The 18,913-nt window shown below is 41.3% G+C and overlaps 2 protein-coding genes across 3 annotated transcripts in view; one reads left to right on the top strand and one right to left on the bottom strand.

The window, feature by feature from the left end:
- Window positions 1-18,913, bottom strand: part of DOCK2 (dedicator of cytokinesis 2) — a 484,628-nt gene that overhangs the window by 171,089 nt on the left and 294,626 nt on the right. The gene's annotated exons all lie outside the window — the stretch shown is intronic.
- On the top strand, window positions 16,542-17,060 carry LOC122683640 (mth938 domain-containing protein). The gene has a single exon (XM_043887432.1). It carries the CDS (start codon window positions 16,644-16,646, stop codon window positions 17,010-17,012), a length of 369 nt encoding a protein of 122 aa, XP_043743367.1. The 5' UTR covers window positions 16,542-16,643; the 3' UTR covers window positions 17,013-17,060.

Genomic DNA, 18,913 nt, shown 5'->3' with positions numbered 1-18,913 from the left:
GGCTCGGAGAAGCTCCAGCAGTCCTCGGGTGTCAGAAAGCTGAGAAGAGCCTTCCACGTAGATCACGGTGAGCTATGCCTTTCAGCCTTTTTCCCATAAGCCCAAAGGAAGGACTAGTCCCAGCTATCTATTAAATCTGTGGAATCGGGAGCAAGAACAGAGCTGATGCGCTCTCAAGGGTTACACTGTCCGTCACCTGCCACTGGGGCCGGGCTATCTCCTTTCATGAAATCTTCAGCTGAGTTACAGCCACATCCTCTGACCAGATTCAGTTACTGTCAGTTACTCAGTAAGTGATGTATGAGCTTCCTGAGTGGTGTGGATAGTGAGGTCTTAAGTTAAAATATGAGTTCCAGCCAGCCAACTGTGGCAGCAAGAAAGAAGGGGCATGGGAGGCACCTTTCCAGCTTTGCCCAAACCCACCCAGTTTCTGGAATTCTACTAACAACTCTCAGAGAAGGTGGTTGTTCCCCTCTTGGCATTTCTGAAATCAAAGTATGCAAATGAGTCCCCACACAGCTAATTCCATATAATTATCTCTTACACAATATTACACTTTATTGTATTACATTATGTATTTTGTACAGTCATAATAATTACATAATTGTTACCACAGGGCCGCAATATGGTCTGATGGTGAAGAGCTGAAATCAGAAGTGGGATTTGAACCTGGCTCTGTCGGCTACTCTGTGATCTCCTCCAGGTTGCTAAACTTTGAGAAAACAATCTTTTTCTCAGTGTTCTAATCAATGGAGATAAAAATGTCCTCTATCTCATAAAGTTACTTTGTGGATTAAATGACATAATTCACATAAAGTGTTGGGTTCTAAATTCAAGAACATGGATGACAATTATTACCAGGATGCATATTCATGATTAACAGAAAGTATAGTCATTTGGTGTAATTTCAGGAAAATTAGGAAGGCAAAAAAAAAAGTTCAATAAAATCCTTTTCACTAATCCTTTCCATTAATACTAATCTGCTGGTTAGTGTTTAAGCTTCTGCCTTTAAAGCACCATCAAATCTAACTTCAGGTCCTGATGTCAGTTCACATGCAAACACTTGAGGGAAGAATCCTATTTCAGCTGCTTTCAGTTGCCTACATGTTAGCAGGTTTCCCCGGGGCTCAAAGAATTGCTGGGGAGGAAAAGACCACTAAGCATGCTGTTGACCTGAGGAAAGATGATGACACGAGCCAAGGTGGATGACCCCGTGATATTTTTTAATCTGGGTGAGAACTTATTCTCTTGTCACTGGAGCCACACCTCAGTTTGCAAAGGGAATATTTCTGTCCCGTGTGTGCATTGAACAGCTGTGTCCCTAGCAGAATGCCTAATTGAGAAGGAAGTTAACTTCATTTTAAGGACCAATGCTTGTTACAGTTCAGGGCCAGGCCTCTGAGCAGTCTTTTTCTTCGAAACCCAGGGAAAATAGCCCAACTTGTCAGCTCCACTTCTTGGCCTCTTGGTGCTGCTCTGATTCTTCTCCAGTAGTAAGATCTGGCTAATTTTGGATAATCTGTGCCATTACACCAAGTTGTCCAATCCTGGTAGCTGTAGAAACACAGCTAAGCTATGTGTTTTTATTTATTGTAGTAGAAACACATCAGAAAAACCCTATTTGCCATACATTTGCCACTTTCTTGAGCCATTAATGACCATCTTAATGTTCGTATCAAATCATCACATGTTGGAAATGAGGGTCAAAACACAGCAGAGGGCAGACTCCACAGAAGAAGTCAGGTAGCTGCCAGTCTGGGCTGATGCTTATGGGCTTAGCAGCACTGGCTGTTACTTTGTAGTCTGGGCTTAAGAGGAAGTAAAATTTGATGAGCATGGTTAAGCTTGTGTCCAGTCATTCATTTCCATGGAGTTAAGTCAACTTAATAAATCTTCATCAAACTTGGAGGAAAGCATAGTCCAGTCAGAGAATAAGAAACAGGATGTCAGGAGACTCATCTGGGCCTCAGCTCTGCACCGTATTTATAGCTTGTGACCCTGGAAGACGTGTGGGGCTTCTCTGGCCCCCAGGCACCTCAATCTCAAACAATGGTTGAGTGACATCACCTCTAGAATATTGCTTTAAGTTTAAAATTATATTTAAAATCAATGATCAGTGCCACAAGTGATACAAAATTATGGTGTCCTTGTGAAAAAACTGAAATGTGACCATCAATGTCAGCCTTAACCACCATTTTAAATGCCAACCTATGCTCCTATCCAGCTTAACCCGTTACTAGTTTGATGAATGTCCTTTCATTTTCTGTCTTTACATTCTCGTATATGTGGCCTCTACAATATATTTTAAATTATAGTTTGCATTTTTAAAAATAATTATCATACTGGACTATATTCTGAAAATTGGTTCCCCCTTCCTCCTGGAGACATATTAAGGAGACCTATCCATTTCAGTACATACAGATGTAGCACATTCCTTTAACTGCAGGATGGTGCTCCCTAGGATGAATGTCATTTTCCTCCTAGAGGGCATTCATGTAACTTCCTGTGTTGTAATATCACCAACAGAGCTGCAAAGACCTTGTGCATATATGTGAGTAGCTTTCTAGATTTGATATTGAATAGAGGAATCACTGGGGTATACTCAGAATATTATTTATCATTCAAATATCGATATTTTTAAAAGATTTTAATTGGGAATTCCTTGGCAGTCCAGTGGTTAGGACTCTGATATTTCATTGCCGAGGATGTGGGTTCAATCCTTGATTGGGAATCTAAGATCCTGCAAGCCATGTAGCATGGCCAAAATTTTTTTAAAAAGATATTCATAATTATACCAGAAAAACAGGCAGAAGCTGAGACTACCCCCCCTCCCCCCCCCCCAGCAAACCAGCATGTATGATCTCCCTAAGCAAGGAGCTTGGATTTTTTAGAGTTTTAATAAATAGTGACAAAAGCCATCAAAAGCAAATTGAAAGAGATATTTTTAAGCTTTCAAATTCTACTATCTAAGGTTTGACTTTTTTCCTCCAAAATGAAGGATAGAATATCAAAAGCTTATGCTAATCCTCAGATGCCAGCTAAACACATTTCCTTGCTGAAAGGCAGAATTCATTGAGAGGACATGCATTAGGGCAGAGTTCCTGTCAATCCTAGGCTTGATCGTCTGCAAGCCCTCTGCCCTGGAATACAGTACCATTTTTCATTTAATGTCTCATTGCAGTTTCCAGACTGAAAGTACCAGTGGAAGGGAAAACTTGGCTTTATACAATTGTTCCTTAAAATTATCAGTCTTATCTTCACTGCAAAATCATTTTCTACATTGTTGGCCAGGATGAGGCCCTTTCTGAGTCTGGCATTGTGGTTCCTGTCATCTTCAATGATTTTTCCTGTGGCCTACTCCATGAACACATTCTCTTTTCTACTCTTATTTAAGCATATCTGGTTTCTTTGGTGTTTTCTAATCTTTCATGACCACTAAAATCCACCAAACAATCAATTAAATAACCAGCAAGCAATGCTCAATTTTCACCTTATCCTACAATTACCTTGATGGGAAATCAAAGATTATCAGCAGAGCCTCACACTTAAGAGCTTTCTTTGCAGATATAAAAGAGATATGATGGTTTCATTATCAAGTAATTTGCTTCATTGACATTCACAGGAATTAGCACTAGAGCTCCAACTTTGCATCAAAGGGAACTCTAGAATGCCTTCCTTGACTACTGGAAAAATCTATAAGCAACAAGGACTGTTGATATCAGGGAGCAAAACAAATGGAACCAATTCATTTACTGGTGTTCACTGAACTTCAGTGTCCAGCACTCATGACTGTTGTGGGAGATTAACAGTTGTACAAACATGGCCTAGCCTACCAGGAGTTTATAATACAGTTGGGAAGATAACACCGGTGAGAACAACTGAAAACAAAGTATTAAGAAGCACCTGGATAATTGTTTTACAATACTGTGTAGGCTTCTGCCATACATTAACATGAATCAGCTAAAGGTATACATATGTCCACTCCCTCCTGAGACTCCCATCCACCTTCCACCCCATCCCACACGTCTTGGTTGTCATAGCACACCAGGTATTATCCCCCAATTAAACATTAATAATAAAAGAATCATGAAAAATTGAGGGAAAATACATTATTTCCTAGTTGTATAAAAGAAAACAAACCTAAGAAGCCAATGGCAGTAGAAGTAAAATAAAAGCATAAACTTTCACATTAAAAAAAAAAGAAGCACCTGGAATCCATAGCCAAACTGGTTGCTGTGGATTTTCCTTCATTAGAAAGGCTCAGTCTTCTGTCCAAGGAACAGCTGTGCTTTGATGCTTGACTATATCAATATCACTTACTTTAGACCTCGGGTAATAAGGGAACAATACATGTACCCATCTTATGTCCAGACTCCCAGAATCTGGCATTCCTGCAATGGATAAATTCAATCTTGGATTTGGAAGAGTAAGAACAAAGATGGTTTGCGTAGCTTCTGAGGAAAGTGGTTAAGACCATGGTTCCACAGATTGAAGTCTGCTTTCAAGACCTGGTTTCAAGTTTGGTTTCCATTACTTACTAATCTGGCTTCCCATGTAGCACTAGCGGTAAAGACTATACCTGCCAATACAGGAAACATAATAGAGGTGGGTTCGATCCCTGGCTCGGGAAGATCCCCTGGAGGAGGCATGGCAATCCACTCCAGTATTCTTGCCTGGCAAATCCCATGGACAGAGGACCCCAGAAGGCTACAGTCCATAGGGTCGCACAGAGAACACAAGTGAAGCAATTTACGCACACACACTTAGGTGAAAAGTGAAAAGTGAAAGTGATTCTGTAATTTGGGCATATTAATAACATTTCTACCTTTCACTTTTCGCAACTGAAAATAAAGATAAAATAGTATTATCCTGTATCTTCTGTGTATATTTCTCGTATTTTCTGAAGATTAAATAACCTAATGTAGGCTAAATTGTTGAACTGATTCAGGCACATACAAGGTCTCAACAGCCTCGTTGTTATTATTAAAACCAATATTTCATACTTTAGAATGCTATTTAACAAATTCTAACCTAATTTAACTCACACGGTACTGGGTACTATTTTAAGCCTTTTAAATGTATTGATTTTTTTTGATCCACTAACAATCCTACAAGATAGGTACTAGCATTTTCCTCATTTTATAGATGAAAGAACCAAGGCACAGAAAGACTGCCCAACGGCTAGCTGGGCGCAGAGCCGTGGTTCAGATCTCAGGCTCTTCACCTCTGCACTATCGTGCCCTCACCACTCTCGCCCCAAAAGGGGCACTTGGCAAGGTTTTCCCAGGTCTACAACAGGGGTGACTGGGAGGGTCAGGAACACAGTGTGACCACAGAGACACTGACCAAAGGCTCCCTCCCAAGAGACTGGTCCCTTAGAGCCACATGTGTGCAGACATGGATCATAAATGAAGGGTTCCGTTTTGACAAACGAAACCTAGAATTATTTCACTCCACACCTGGGCATCAGACAGCTTGTTTACAATGGATTCTTTGTGACTCACCCTCTTAGAGGACACTCTCCTCAAAATTTCAGCAGCTTATGTCTCAGCCTGGCAGAGTATAACATGAAAGTCAGGAAGACCTCAAATCCAATTTGAATTTTCACTTACTGCCTGGACAACCCTCTGTTCTGCCTTAAGAACTCCCCATGGTATATTTGAGTATAAACAGGAGAAAATAAGGGAGAATCAAAGATGTTTTTTAAATATTTCTGATCTAGTGTGACATGTTTCTTATAATCTTACAGAACTCAGCAGAAACATTTTTTGAAAGATAAGGTTTGCCCCAATAGATTGTTTTTTTTTAAACCAGATTATATTCTTTAATCATTTTACTATGAGGATCAAATCTCAAATCACTAAACTTGCCATTTCTTGTATTTACCAGCTCGCTTTTGGTGTATCATCTACTTCCCTGTATGAATTCTTAAGTAAAACACCTTGATCACTGTCCCTTGGTGGTTTAATATAGCTGAATTGACCAGAATGAAAATTTTTATTAAATATTGAAAATAGATCTATTTAATGAATGCAAGTAGGGAAAGAATCTGCTCAACTCCTGAAAATGGGAGTTCTAGCTTTGTCTGAAGAAGTTGGACACTAATTGTGTATATGTGTGTATCTATGTGTTTGACCTCTATCAATCCCCCACGTCATTTCTCCATATGGTCAGGCAAGTTAAGAAATGAACCAAAATCATTAAGACTTGAGTGGCTCAATACATTAGTTAGATGACCTTGAACAAGTGATTTAATTCCTTGGGTCTCAGGCTCCCATCTGTAAAACGAGAGCAGTGGGTTAAATTAAAGGAGAGAGACAACAGACAATAGGACTGAAATTGGTATTAGCTATTGTTCCTGTTGCTTTTGCTACTGATTTTGAGTCAAGGTTTTCAAAGTGCCAAAGCCAGCTTTAAGAAGACAATAGTCAATATTAGTTTTCTCAAATATTATGCAGCCTTTATTTGCTTTTGCTCAACAGCTCTCTCTTTATTCACTTCTGATTCATCTGGCTCTTACCTGAGTAATTTCTAATTTTCTGGTTTTGTTGGTTTTTTAACTTGCACTAAATCTCCTGAAAAGTTCAAATAGTGGGGTCTCAACACCAAGGCCTGGAAGAGATAGTAAACAGCGCCAGGGTGGGACAGCTGGCTGCTGGCTGGAAACTGATGTGCTCTGTGCTCGCCCTGTGATGGTCCAGTCTCCTCTGGGTCCAGAGAGTCTCTCTGGCTGGCTGCTGGCTCTAGTTCAGGAGAGGCCACAGTGGTGCCAAGGCAAGCCAGACAGTCACAGCGGTGCCAGGATCATTTTCTCCAAGGACTGTAACATCTGAGATGTCTACAGGGCCCAGGAGATCATGTGAATGAGTCTAGCCTGACGGCACGGGAAGGTGTGGTGGAGGCAGGGGTGGTGAAAGGCCCCACCCCATCCACAGGGGGCAGAAACGTTCATGTCCCAGGGACTGTGGACTGATGCCTCACGGGGATGTGGGCCCAGGCCACTCCCTGAGATGCCAGAAATCCAGATGGTTTTCTGTGTAGAATCTCTTGGTTTGAAAATGTTACCAATTCATTTAATTTTTCAGACACTGTATAGGCCAAAGCAAAAATAACCATTTGACACGTCTGCAAGTTTTCACATTCTGATTTAGCCTTGGTCTTTTGAATTTAAATGCAGTTCTTTCCAGTAAGGCCTCCCCGAGAGTGTGAGCTTCACAAAGCAGGACCCTGTCAGTCGGGCTCACTGCTGTGCCTCAGGAGCAGTTCCTGACTCAAGAATGGGTGCTCGAGTTCATCTCCTTTCAGAATGAAGGAATCAATGAGATTAACCTAAGAAAGGTGGGGAAGAAAATGCCATCGATACAGTTTATAGAAGAACCAGAAAGGATGGTGTAAGGTTACTTGAGCTTTAGAACAGCTTAGCATGACGGAAGCATCAGGTTGAAAATCAACAGATCACGGACGTTGGAGGAAAGCAGGTGAGAGAGAACAAGGATCTTGGCTGGAGGCAATTCTTGCTTCAGAGGACCGCCCTCAGGGGGTAAAACCCAGAAGACACCCCAACCACAGGGCTTCTGAGAAATGAGGGCACGCATTTGGTGTTTTCATTCAAAAGCTTCATTTGAAAGGGCATCCTCAGAAAACCCAAGACGTCAACCAATGTGTTGTAGGTAGGTTGGTTGTGTGATAGATCTAAGTTTTCTGAAACTATTTCCTCATCTGTAGAAATGGACATGATCCTTCTTACTTTATCATTTGGCAGTCCAAACTGAGGATTAAAAGATGATGTTCTCAGAGCTACTTGCTCAGTACACAAAAAGTCCTTCAATGGGATCGACATTGTGGTTATTATTTATAATATCTAAGCATCAAATCCCTCAATGTTAAAATGAGACAGTGAAAGCAGTGATGTCATTCCTAGACCTATGTTGGGGCTAGAAAATGTCTAAGTAGAGGCCATGATAAGACCACGCCATCTGCACTGAACTCAAAACCAAAGTTAGAAATATCTCTGCTCATAAATTAACCACTCCCAGAAAAAGCCACAAAATCATAGGGAATTTCAATATGCTTGCTGGGTTTTGTTTTATTTCAAATTTTCTAGAGCTCCTTTTAGGCAATACATTAAGGTGCCATCTGCTAAACAGTCAAAGAAACTGGCTGGAAAGAGGACCAAACTGTACTCTACTGTCAGGGGGTTTCCTTGGCAAAGAGGTTGCTCTATTCCCAGGGAATTTTGAGGAAAATAAGAGGGCAGAGGAATCGTAACCAGGTTCTCCCGAGACTCTGTACTACCCTGGCCATACATCAAACTGATAAACAAGACTCAGGAGGAGTGGAATTTAAATGAAGCCACTTTGTATACAACGAGAAAGGTTATCTCTACTCTTAGGATGAGTACAGCCAAGCAGTTTCTATCAGGAACCGCAAAGCTCTGTAAACTTCAGTAGCACATTCCAACTCCCCTAGCACACCAATGAAACGTACAAGGAGAGCTGTCCTTTAAATGTTTGCGTCGGAAGTGAAGACCTGCTTCAAAGGACAGGAAATGGAGGACAACATTTTAATGGGTATGAAAGCATTCAGAAAGAAGCCTCGGTGTCTAATGAGAGTTGAGAAGGCAGTACAATTGAGGAACAATTTACTACCAGGAAATCAATTTGAAAATTCCATACAAGATTATCACCCATTAAATTGTCTTTCTTCAAAACTGCAGGCCCTAAAACGTTACTTCTGGACAAGGAATTTTACAAACAATAAATGCTAATTAAGTAATCTATTCAAGTGAATTGATTGAAAGAAAAAAGGAATTACCTCCTGTGGAAAAATCTCAACACTCCAGTTATATTGTTGCTGTTGCCGCTTTTGTTCTTCCTTTCTTTACGAAAAACTAAGAGACACTGGGCAGTATAATGGACCACTCCATTTCCCGATCACCTTCCCACACTATGGATGTAATGTAATGTGAATGACTACACACACACACACACACACACACACACACACACACACACAATCTCTACCACACACAGTGGCACATAAACAATTCTGTTTCTGATGTAAGAATTTAAGTAGAAAGAGACAGTTATATAGCATACTCCATAGTTAAAAAGGTGGAAGAGAATCTTGACATCTGAAAAACATCCAATATAAAAACACATACTCATCATACAATGTAAGACAAATTTGTGTGGGGCTAAGAGTAAGACCCTTGCCAAACAGAGGAACAATCCTGAAAGCCAGCAGAAAACAAGAGTAAGAAAGGGCATGGAAATAAGATGTCCCCCTTCAGCCAAGGAAACCAATAGGTTTTGTAACCAAAAATAAAGAGTGGCCTGGACTACAGCTAAAACTAAAAGACATGGAAGCAGAGGAAAGCATAATCACTTTTCTCAAGTCCAGGGTCCCTCATAGCAAGTCTTTCAGTAGATGCTGTTTTCTAAAAGAGCGGGGTGTTTCACTTAGTTTTTCCTCAGCTTGGTGCACATGGGTCCCCAGCTGGTCAGGCCTTCTGATCTCAGAGACCTTGGATGACCACACCGGACAAGAGAAGACACCAATTCTGACCCAGAAGACAGCATGGGAAAGAAAGCAAAAAGACCTTTAATAGCCTTGTTGCTCCTTGGAAGTAAAGACAACGGAGCATTATTTCCCCACCAGTTGAGAATGCACAGCCCTCTATTTCCTTTCCTGGTGTCTGTGCTTCCTAGGGCACCTGTGGATGGAACTGGTGACTCCAAACACCTCCTATCTTGTGTTGGTTTTGCCTTTAGGCAAAGGGCATGAAGTCCATTTTTACCAGCTGTGTAGCACCCACTTCTTGGCTAATTATGGGAACGTTTCACATTGTGCCCTTTTACTTGAACATAGACAGAGAAGGATTGAACATGAGCATTGATTTAACATCATGGGAAATTAAGCCTGAAGGACATTATGTCCTCATAAAACATAATTACTCCTAAAGTTTTATCTCAAATTGTCTCAGAGGAACTTTCACCAGCAGGTCATAAACAGACTTGGAAAAATGTCACTGGCTATATTAAATATCCCCTAGTCTGGACAGGGAGGGCAATTTATGCACAACTAAGTGGGGTGAGACCAGCTCTTGGTTCTCAAGGCTCTATGGCCCTGACAGCTTGTGAGCACCACAACATGAAGGGGGAAGAGGAGAGAGGATTCTCTGATCAACAGGAGTTTGTATGAGAACTGTATATGTGCAGAATGCAACATAGCTTAATAAGGATCTGAGAAAGGCATACAGCTTTTAAATTAATAATAATCTTTCTTTTCAAATCTTTCACTTCTAAGCATAGCACATGCCTGACCTGTTACATAAATTAACCAGAGAAGAGACATTTTGTCCGTGTAAAATAAAATGAAATAAGAATACTAAAGTGAAAGTGAAGTCGCTCAGTCGTGTCCGACTCTTTGCGACCCCATGGACTGTAGCCTAGCAGGCCCCTCCATCCATGGGATTTTCCAGGCAAGAATACTGGAGTGGGTTGCCATTTCCTTCTCCAGGAGATCTTCCTGACCCAGGGATTGAACCTGGGTCTTCCGCATTGTAGGCAGACGCTTTATCATTTGAGCCACCAGGGAAGACTAAGGAAGGAATAAATCCAGAAAAGAAATGAATTTACTGAGATACTAGCAGTCAGGACCACACTTGCATGAAAGTTTGCCAGTGAGTATCAAAAAAGGTATAGATTTTCCAGTGGTCATGTATGGATGTGAGAGTTGGACTATAAAGAAAGCTGAGCACTGAAGAATTGATGCTTTTAAACTGTGGTGTTAGAGAAGACTCTTGAGAGTCCCTTGGACTGCAAGGAGATCCAACCATTCCATCCTAAAGGAGATCAGTCCTGGGTGTTCATTGGAAGGACTGATGTTGAAGCTGAAACTCCAAAACTTTGGCCACCTGATGTGAAGAACCAACTCACTGGAAAAGACCCTGATGCTGGGAAAGACTGAAGGCAGGAGGAGAAGGGGACGACAGAGGATGAGATGGTTGGGTAGCATCACTGATGCGATGGACATGAGTTTGAGTAGGCTCTGGGGGTTGGTGCTGGACAGGGAGGCCTGGCATGCTGCAGTCCACGGGGTCGCAAAGAGTCAGACACGACTGAGCGACTGAACTGATCAACAAGAGTAGAAATCCTTCTTGAGGGGGAGGGACCTGAGGGGTTCGCCTGTCACTCTCGACTCCAGGTGACTCCCAATATACGAAGGGCTCAGACACTGTGCCTTGTCCAAGATTTTGCCCAGGGGACAGATAGCTAAACCACTCTGGATGATCAACACTGTGAGCACAACGGACAGGGCCTATGGCCTGAGAAAGAGGCCAGAGACAGAGGGACACCTGGCATGTTCTCTGGAAAGCTGAGACCTGAAAAGGTCACAGCCATCAGTCCAAATCCCCAGACTCTGCTTGAAACTGCCTCTTTCTCCCCTTAGTATTGTAGCTGGAGGTGTGATGGTTCATCCTGGGGATGTGGTTATCATGCTCCTCTCTAGGTTATCTGCTGTGAATATGGCATACAGTTTTTACTCAGGGCTAAACACATAGGCTACAAACCTCAGAGATGTTCCCTAGTATAGAGGAGGATGGTGCTGAAAACAGGTCTGTGGTGTTTTATGAATTAGGCCTGAGAAAAAGTAAGCATGTCTCCAACTATAGGCAGCACAATCAATCTGCTGATCTTTTTTAAAAAGTTAAAAGAGTAAGCAATAAATCAACAGTGAGGGGTAAGTACTTCACCATCAAACTCTCTTGAGATGCAATTTTAAATGACTTCATAGTGACCTTGCCTACATAATTTCAGGGCTCAAAAGACGTTTTCCTCAGACCTTCCAAGCAGCAACTCTCTTGGAAAAGTGTCCCACTTTCCTCAGCTGGCTACTTCTAGCAATCAGATGCCTGTATGAAGACGTTCCTCTATCTTGTAAATGGACAGACTTGGGATATGGATTTTTGATTGTAATTATCTGAAGCTGAGAAAGCCATCTGGGCCAGGAAGATGTATCATTAGAAGACATGGTCCAACTAACACTAGGCTGCAGACATGGAGATGAGCGTGGCTCTAGTGCCATTCAAAGTCCCGTTAAGTGTCGTCACTGCTGCTCCGCGGCAAACCTGGTCCAAATGCTGAGAGAAAGGCACCCTGTAGGCTTGTAGAGTCATAAAGAAACAATGCTGGTGCAGAGTTGAGTGGCATTTTATAACTCAAGCTGTACAAGGGGCAATTGTGTGATAGGAAAGAAAAGCATAGAGGATTAGGCCAAGGAAAGAGCTTGGTGATACTTAGCCTAAAATATGTCTTGTGAGATTCCGCTATTGTTTATTCCGCTATTGTTATCAGTTCCTTCCAAAGCTCCAAATCTTAATGACAGTAATCCTTGTAAGTGATGATTCTGCAGTGTATCTTATTCAGTGCGTCTTATTCACTGACTTTGGGGTAGACTCATAGTCCTTAACTTTTATCGAGGACTCATGATATAGAATAGAGTCAATGTAGGGGTTTGAAGAGTAGATTTGAATTTTGAATTATTGCTCTGCTAGTTAGAAGATGCATATGTTGGCTAAGTAACTAAATATCAGTTTCTTCATCCATAAAATGGGGATAATAATACCGACCCTGCAAGATTGTCATAAAGATTTGCACAAGGAAACAGGAGTTTACTCAAACTCATGTCCACTGAGTCAGTGATGCCATTCAAACTTCTCATCCTCTGTCATCCCCTTCTCCTCCCACCTTTAATCTTTCCCAGCATCAGGGTCTTTTCAAAAGAGTCAGTTCTTTGCATCTTATAATATGATGTTATCAACTATAATCACTATGTTATATATTAGATCCTCAAACCTTATTCATCATATAGCTGAAAATTTTTACCCTTTGTACCAACCTCTCCCTATTTCTCTCATCTCCTAAATCCTAGAAAACCAATTTTCCATTCTTTGTTTTTGTGAATTCAAGCTTTTAGACTCCACATGTAAGTGATATTATGCAGTATTTATCTTTCTCTATTTCCTATTTCACTTAGTATAATGCCCTTCAGATTCATCCATGTTGTTGCAAATGACAATATTTTCCCCCTTTTAAGGCTGAATAATATTTCATAGTATAGACATACCACATTTTCTTTATCCATTCATTTGTCAACAGATACAGATTCTTCCCTTACCTTGGCTATTATGAATGATGCTGCTGTGAACATGGGGGTACAGATATCTCTTTGAGATAATGGGTTTTTTTAACTTGGCTATATATCCAGAAGTGGAATTGCTGGATCATATGGTAGTTCCATTTTTAATTTCTTAAGGAAACTTGACATGTTTTCCCTACTGGTTGAACCAGCTTACATTCCCACCAACAGTTCAGTTTCCCTTTGCTCCATATCTTCACCAATACTTGTTAGTCCTCATCTTTTTGATAACAGCCATTCTAACAGGTATGAGATGACATCTCATTTGGTTTTGATTTGCATTTCCTTAATACTAGTCATGATGAGCAACTGTTCATGTACCTGCTGGCCATCTGAATGCCTTCTTTGGAAAAATGCCTATTCAGATTCTCTGTCCATTTTTTAATTGGGCTATTTATCATTTTGCTCTTGAGTTGTATGAGTTCCACATGCATTTTGGATAGTAATCCCTTATTAAATATGTGGCTTGCAAATATTCTCTCCTATTTCACGTTTCCTTTTCATTTTGTTGATGGTTTCCTTTGCTTTGCTCTGCAGAAAGCTTTTAGTTTGATGTAGTAGCACTTGTTATTTTTATTTGTGTTGCCTTTGCTTTTTCGATTTTTCAAATTCAAAAAAAGCATTGCCAAGATCAATGTCAAGGAGTTTATCTCTTACGGTTTCTCCCAGGAGTTTCATAGTTTCAAGCCTTATGTTCAGATCTTTAATCTGTTTTGAATTGATTTTGGGGGTACAATATAAGATGTGTGCTTAGTTGCTTGGCTTTGTCTGACTCTTTGTGACCCCATGGACTGTAGCCCACCAGGCTCCTCTGTCCATGGGGATTCTGTAGGCAAGAATGGGAGTGGGCTGCCATGCCCTTCTCCAGGGGAGCTTCCCAATCCAGGGATTGAACCCAGGTCTCCCCCATTACAGGCAGATTCTTTACCAACTGAGCCACCAGGGAAGCCCAAGGAAACTAGAGTGGGTAGCCTTTCCCTTCTCCAGGGATCTCCCTGACGCAGGAGTCAAACCGGGATCTCCGGCATTGTCAGCAGATTCTGGAAAAAGAAAGTGAAGTCGCTCAGTTGTGTCTGACTCTTTGCACCCTACCAGGCTCCTCCATCCTTGTGATTTTCCAGGCAAGAATACTGGAGTGGATTGCCATTTCCTTCTCCAAGAGATCTTCCCGACCCAGGGATTGAACCCGGGTCTCCCGCATTGTAGGCAGACGCTTTACCGTCTGAGCCACCAGGGAAGGAAGTCCAGGTAGATTCTAACACGGGTCCAATTTCATTCCTTTGACAGTGGCTGTCCAGTTTCCCCAACACTATTTATTGAAGAGACTGTCCTTCTCCATAGTATTTTCTTAGCTCTTCTGTCAAATTAATTGAACATATATGCATGAGTTTACTTTTGGCTCTCTAATCTGTGCCATTGATCTCTGTGTCTATTTTTGCTCAGACACTGCTTTGTTTCCTGTGGCCTTTAATAAACCTTTAAGTCAGGGATTGTGATGCTTCCTGCTTTGTTCTTCTTTATAGAAGTTTCTTTGGCTATCTGGGAAATTTTGCAGTTCCATAAACATTTTAGAAGTCTTTTTTTAAAAAATTTATTTATTTTTTATTGAAGGATAATTGCCTTACAGAATTTTGCTGTTGCATTGAAACTTGTAAATTGCTTTGGATAGTATATGCATTTTTACAATATTAATTCTTTCAAACCATGACCAGAAATTATCTTTCCTGTTTATTTATGTCCTGTTCAACTTCTCTCATCAATGTCTTATGGTTTTCAGTAGACAGATCTTACATCACACCCAAAAATCAAGCAGAAGGGGTGGCAGAGGATGAGATGGACATGAATTTAGGTAGCATCGCCGATTCAATGGACATGAATTTGAGTGAACTCTGTGAGTAGCAGAGGACAGAGCAGCCTGCCATGCCATAGTTCAGGGGGTTGCAGAGAGTCAGGCACGACTCACGGATTGAACAACAACAGCAACAACTTCGGGTTTAGTTTGCTCTTATTCTACTTCCTTGAGGCATAAAGCTGCTGTTTATTTAAGACCTTCCTTTTCTCTTAATGTAGCCATTTATCACTATAAAATTCCCTTTAGAACTTCTTTTGTTGAATCCCAGCAAGCACTGGATCAGACATTGTGCTAGGTAGTTCCTACCCAACTCACTTATTATTCTTTACAGTATTTTGAGGAAGTTATTATTGCTATTTATTATTATTTTACAGATGAGAGGACTAGGTTTCAGAAAGGTTTAGCAACTGGCTCATGGTCACATAGTTAATAATCAGTGGAGTCAAGATACAACCTCAAGGATGTCTTACTCCTAAATCTGTACTCTTAAAATGTCTTCTGTATTGACTCAATAAAATACACTGGAAGTGGAAAACAAAAACAAACAAAAAAATCACATAAATTTTGTTATGCTGTGTTTCCATTTTCATTTGTTTCAAGATATCTTTTAATTTCTTCTTTGACTCATTGGTTGTTCAGAAGCAATATTGTTTAATCTCCACATATTTGTGAATTTTCCAGTTTTCTTCTTGAGGTTGATTTCTAGCTTCATACCATTGGTGGCTGGAAAAGATGCTTGATATGATTTCAATCTTAAATTTATTGACTTGTTTTATAGCCTAGCACATGATCTATCCTGGAGAATGTTCCACGGGTGCTTGAGAAGAATATGCATTCAGCTACTATTGGATGGAACGTTTCTGTATACGTCTGTTAGGTCCATCTGGTATATGTATTTCAAGTCCAATCATAATTTCAGCTTTCAATAAGTTACTCTTCTTAAGGGGAAGCAAAAGCACTATCTAGGACCTATATACTTTGAGGACTTTTTTCCTGTTAGCATATGGGAATTTATTTGTGTTCCTTTCTCTGTTACTTCCAACCTCATCTCATAACTTGGGGACCACATTCAGAAGACCAAATGTTCTGATTTGGGAGTCAATTTTAAAGCACAGAACAGAAGGAAGCATATTCTTAAAGTTTTTATGAATATGTCTATATGTCTTAAAGTTTTTATGAATATGTCTATATGTCTAAATCACAATTATATTTGCAAATGGCACAAGAATAACATGTGCTTATGTAATTTATTGATTTTCCTCAGCTGTTAAAAATACCTTAATAAATCTAGTTGCTATCAAAGGACCAGTTCTGAAAATAAAGCCCAGCTTAAACTAAAGGTGAAGCTATTAACATTTGTCCTACAGCCTATAAGACTCTAATGAGTTCCTTTCCAGCATTAGTGAACTTAAACCTTACCTGATATGGGGCTGCAAACCCATTGTGGCTTCCCCTGTTCTGCTGTTCATTAAAAGTTTTCCTGGGAGAGCGTCTAGCGGAGACCAGCTGAGCAAAGGTGAGAGGTAAAGCGCGGAGCGGTTTGAGATCGCCGCTCCTCAGAGGGTGTCGGAGTTCAGTTAAGTTCCTTATGTCATCCCCTGAAATTGCTTCGCTCTCATGGGGGCAAATGAAAGTACAAGGCTCTACAAAAATCTATAAGGACTGCAAAGTGTGGCCAGGGGGAAGTCGGGATTGGGATTGGAGAGAAACAGGAACTGAGCATTCTCCTGGTGTGCAGCCTGCAGACGTGGAGGAAGTTGTGGAGAAGGGTGTGCAGATCCTTGTGATTGGCCGAGGGATGAGTGAGGCCTTAAAGGTACCCCCATCAACCGTGGAGTACCTCAAGAAAAAAGGCATTGATGTGCGGGTCCTCCAGACAGAGCAGGCAGTGAAGGAGTATAATGCCTTGGTTACCCAAGGCATCAGGGTGGGAGGGGTCTTCCATTCCACCTGCTGATGGAGCCTTCAGAGAATAAATGACTAAACAATGAAAAAAAAAAAAAAAGTTTTCCTGGAGATGGCCTGATCTAAACTGTTCCATCACAGGTTCTTAGATGAACACAGAGTAAACAAGGATGCAAACACAACACTTCACCAAAGATGGAATATGTTATAGAAGCAAAATGCTTCAGATAGAAGCTACATAAGGGTGCTTAGTGATGGAGACAGGTTTTCTCAACTCAAGTCTATTGGCATTTGGGCCGGATAATTCCTCCCTATAGAAGGCTATCCTGTATATTGTAGAGTGCTTAGAATACTCCAGCCAGATGCCAATAGCAATCACCTCCCAGTTGTGGCAACCAAAGATGCCTCCAGACTTTCCAAAATGTCCCCTGGGGTTCAAAAATTGCCCCTGGATGAGAACCACTGCTCTAGAGACAGTCAGGTCTGGTTCAATTCCCCCTCTGCCATTTTTCAGCTGTGTGACCTTGAGCCAGGATTCGACCTCTCTGAGCCTTAACTCTTTCATGTATAATATAGAGATAATTGTTCTTTCAACTGTATTGGGTTGCTTGTGAGAATTAAATTAGATAATGCAGGCAAAGCATTTACTGTAATGTCTGGTAAACACTCTTCACTAAGTGGTAGTTTGATAGTTACGATTATCATTAACTACTTTGACTTTCAAGTCAAATGTTTCAAGCAAACAAGTCAGACTCTAGCTCCTTCTCTGCATGAGCCCAATTATTAGGCACTTGGTCCAAATAGAGTAAACAAACAAGCAGGACGGCCAAAAGAATCTCCCTCCAGGAAATGCACTGTTACTGCCCCCAGATAAAAGCAGCCTCTTCCATGATCAGGCTTGTTGATAAGACCTGGACACCCATGATTTATCATCAGGATTCCTAAGAATGGATGCAAACCAAATGCAAAATCAAGTTGCCTGTCAATAAAGCAAAAAATTATTTCATTAGTGACCAAAGTGCCTCAATGGCCATCAGATGTGGCCCCCAAAAGCATTTCCAGCCACATATTTTGCTTCATTTTTAAAATTTTTATTTACCTGTTTATTTTTATTTTTGGCTGTGCTGGGTCTATGTTGTTGTGCATGGGCTTTCCCTGGTCGCGGTAAGCCGGGGCTACTCTTTGCTTTAAGGTGCACGAGTTTCTCACTGTAGTGGCTTCTCCTGTTAGAGAGCACAGGTTCTAGGTATGCGGGGTTCAGTAGTTGTGGCACGTGGCCTAGCTGCTCCTGCACATGTGGGGTCTTCCTGGACTAGGGATTGAACTCGAGTCACCTGCACTGGCAGACAGATTCTCAACCACTGGACCACCAGGGAAGTCTTGCTTCATTTTGATGGAGTTTCTAAAACCTCACATTTACACGTGCACATCTTCACCTCTGCAGGACTGTGACAGACAGTAAACTCCATCAGGGAAGGGACTCTGCTCACCGCTCTGTTTCCAGTGACAAGGACAGTGCCCATCTCAGAGAGGGACCCAATAAATACCTACTCAACGATGGTCTTTCCGTCCAACCAGCATTTGTGTTCTCAGCAACCTGAGCACTGCCCTCTCACACACTGCAGCCGCAGAGAGCTGGCTGGGAGTCTCAGCCTCTAAATCACCTACAATCTTCACAGAGCACTGCTCCTAATTCTTTCAGACAGTAAGGCAAGGAGTTTAGGATGGTTTGCCTCTGGAAAGCTGATCTGGCAAAAAGACAAAGTGTTTTGGTGACTGACTGATCCCAGCCCCAACATTTATTGGGTGTGTTACCTTGGACAAGTTAATGCATCACATTAAAACTTGCTTTCTGGGACTTCCTGGTGGTCCAGTGGTTAAGACTCCATGCTTCCAAAGTGAGGGGTGCAGGTTTCATCACTGGTCAGGGAACTAAGATCCCATGTACCACAT

This window comes from Cervus elaphus, chromosome 25 (assembly GCF_910594005.1).
Source record: "Cervus elaphus chromosome 25, mCerEla1.1, whole genome shotgun sequence".
NCBI lineage: Eukaryota > Metazoa > Chordata > Mammalia > Artiodactyla > Cervidae > Cervus > Cervus elaphus.
Note: the sequence above shows the minus strand (reverse complement) of the source record. Positions and strands in the feature narration are given on the sequence as shown.

Bases quoted from the DNA above. Each gene is read 5' to 3' on its own strand.
- LOC122683640 (XM_043887432.1), top strand. From the start codon at position 16,644: ATGTCATCCCCTGAAATTGCTTCGCTCTCATGGGGGCAAATGAAAGTA.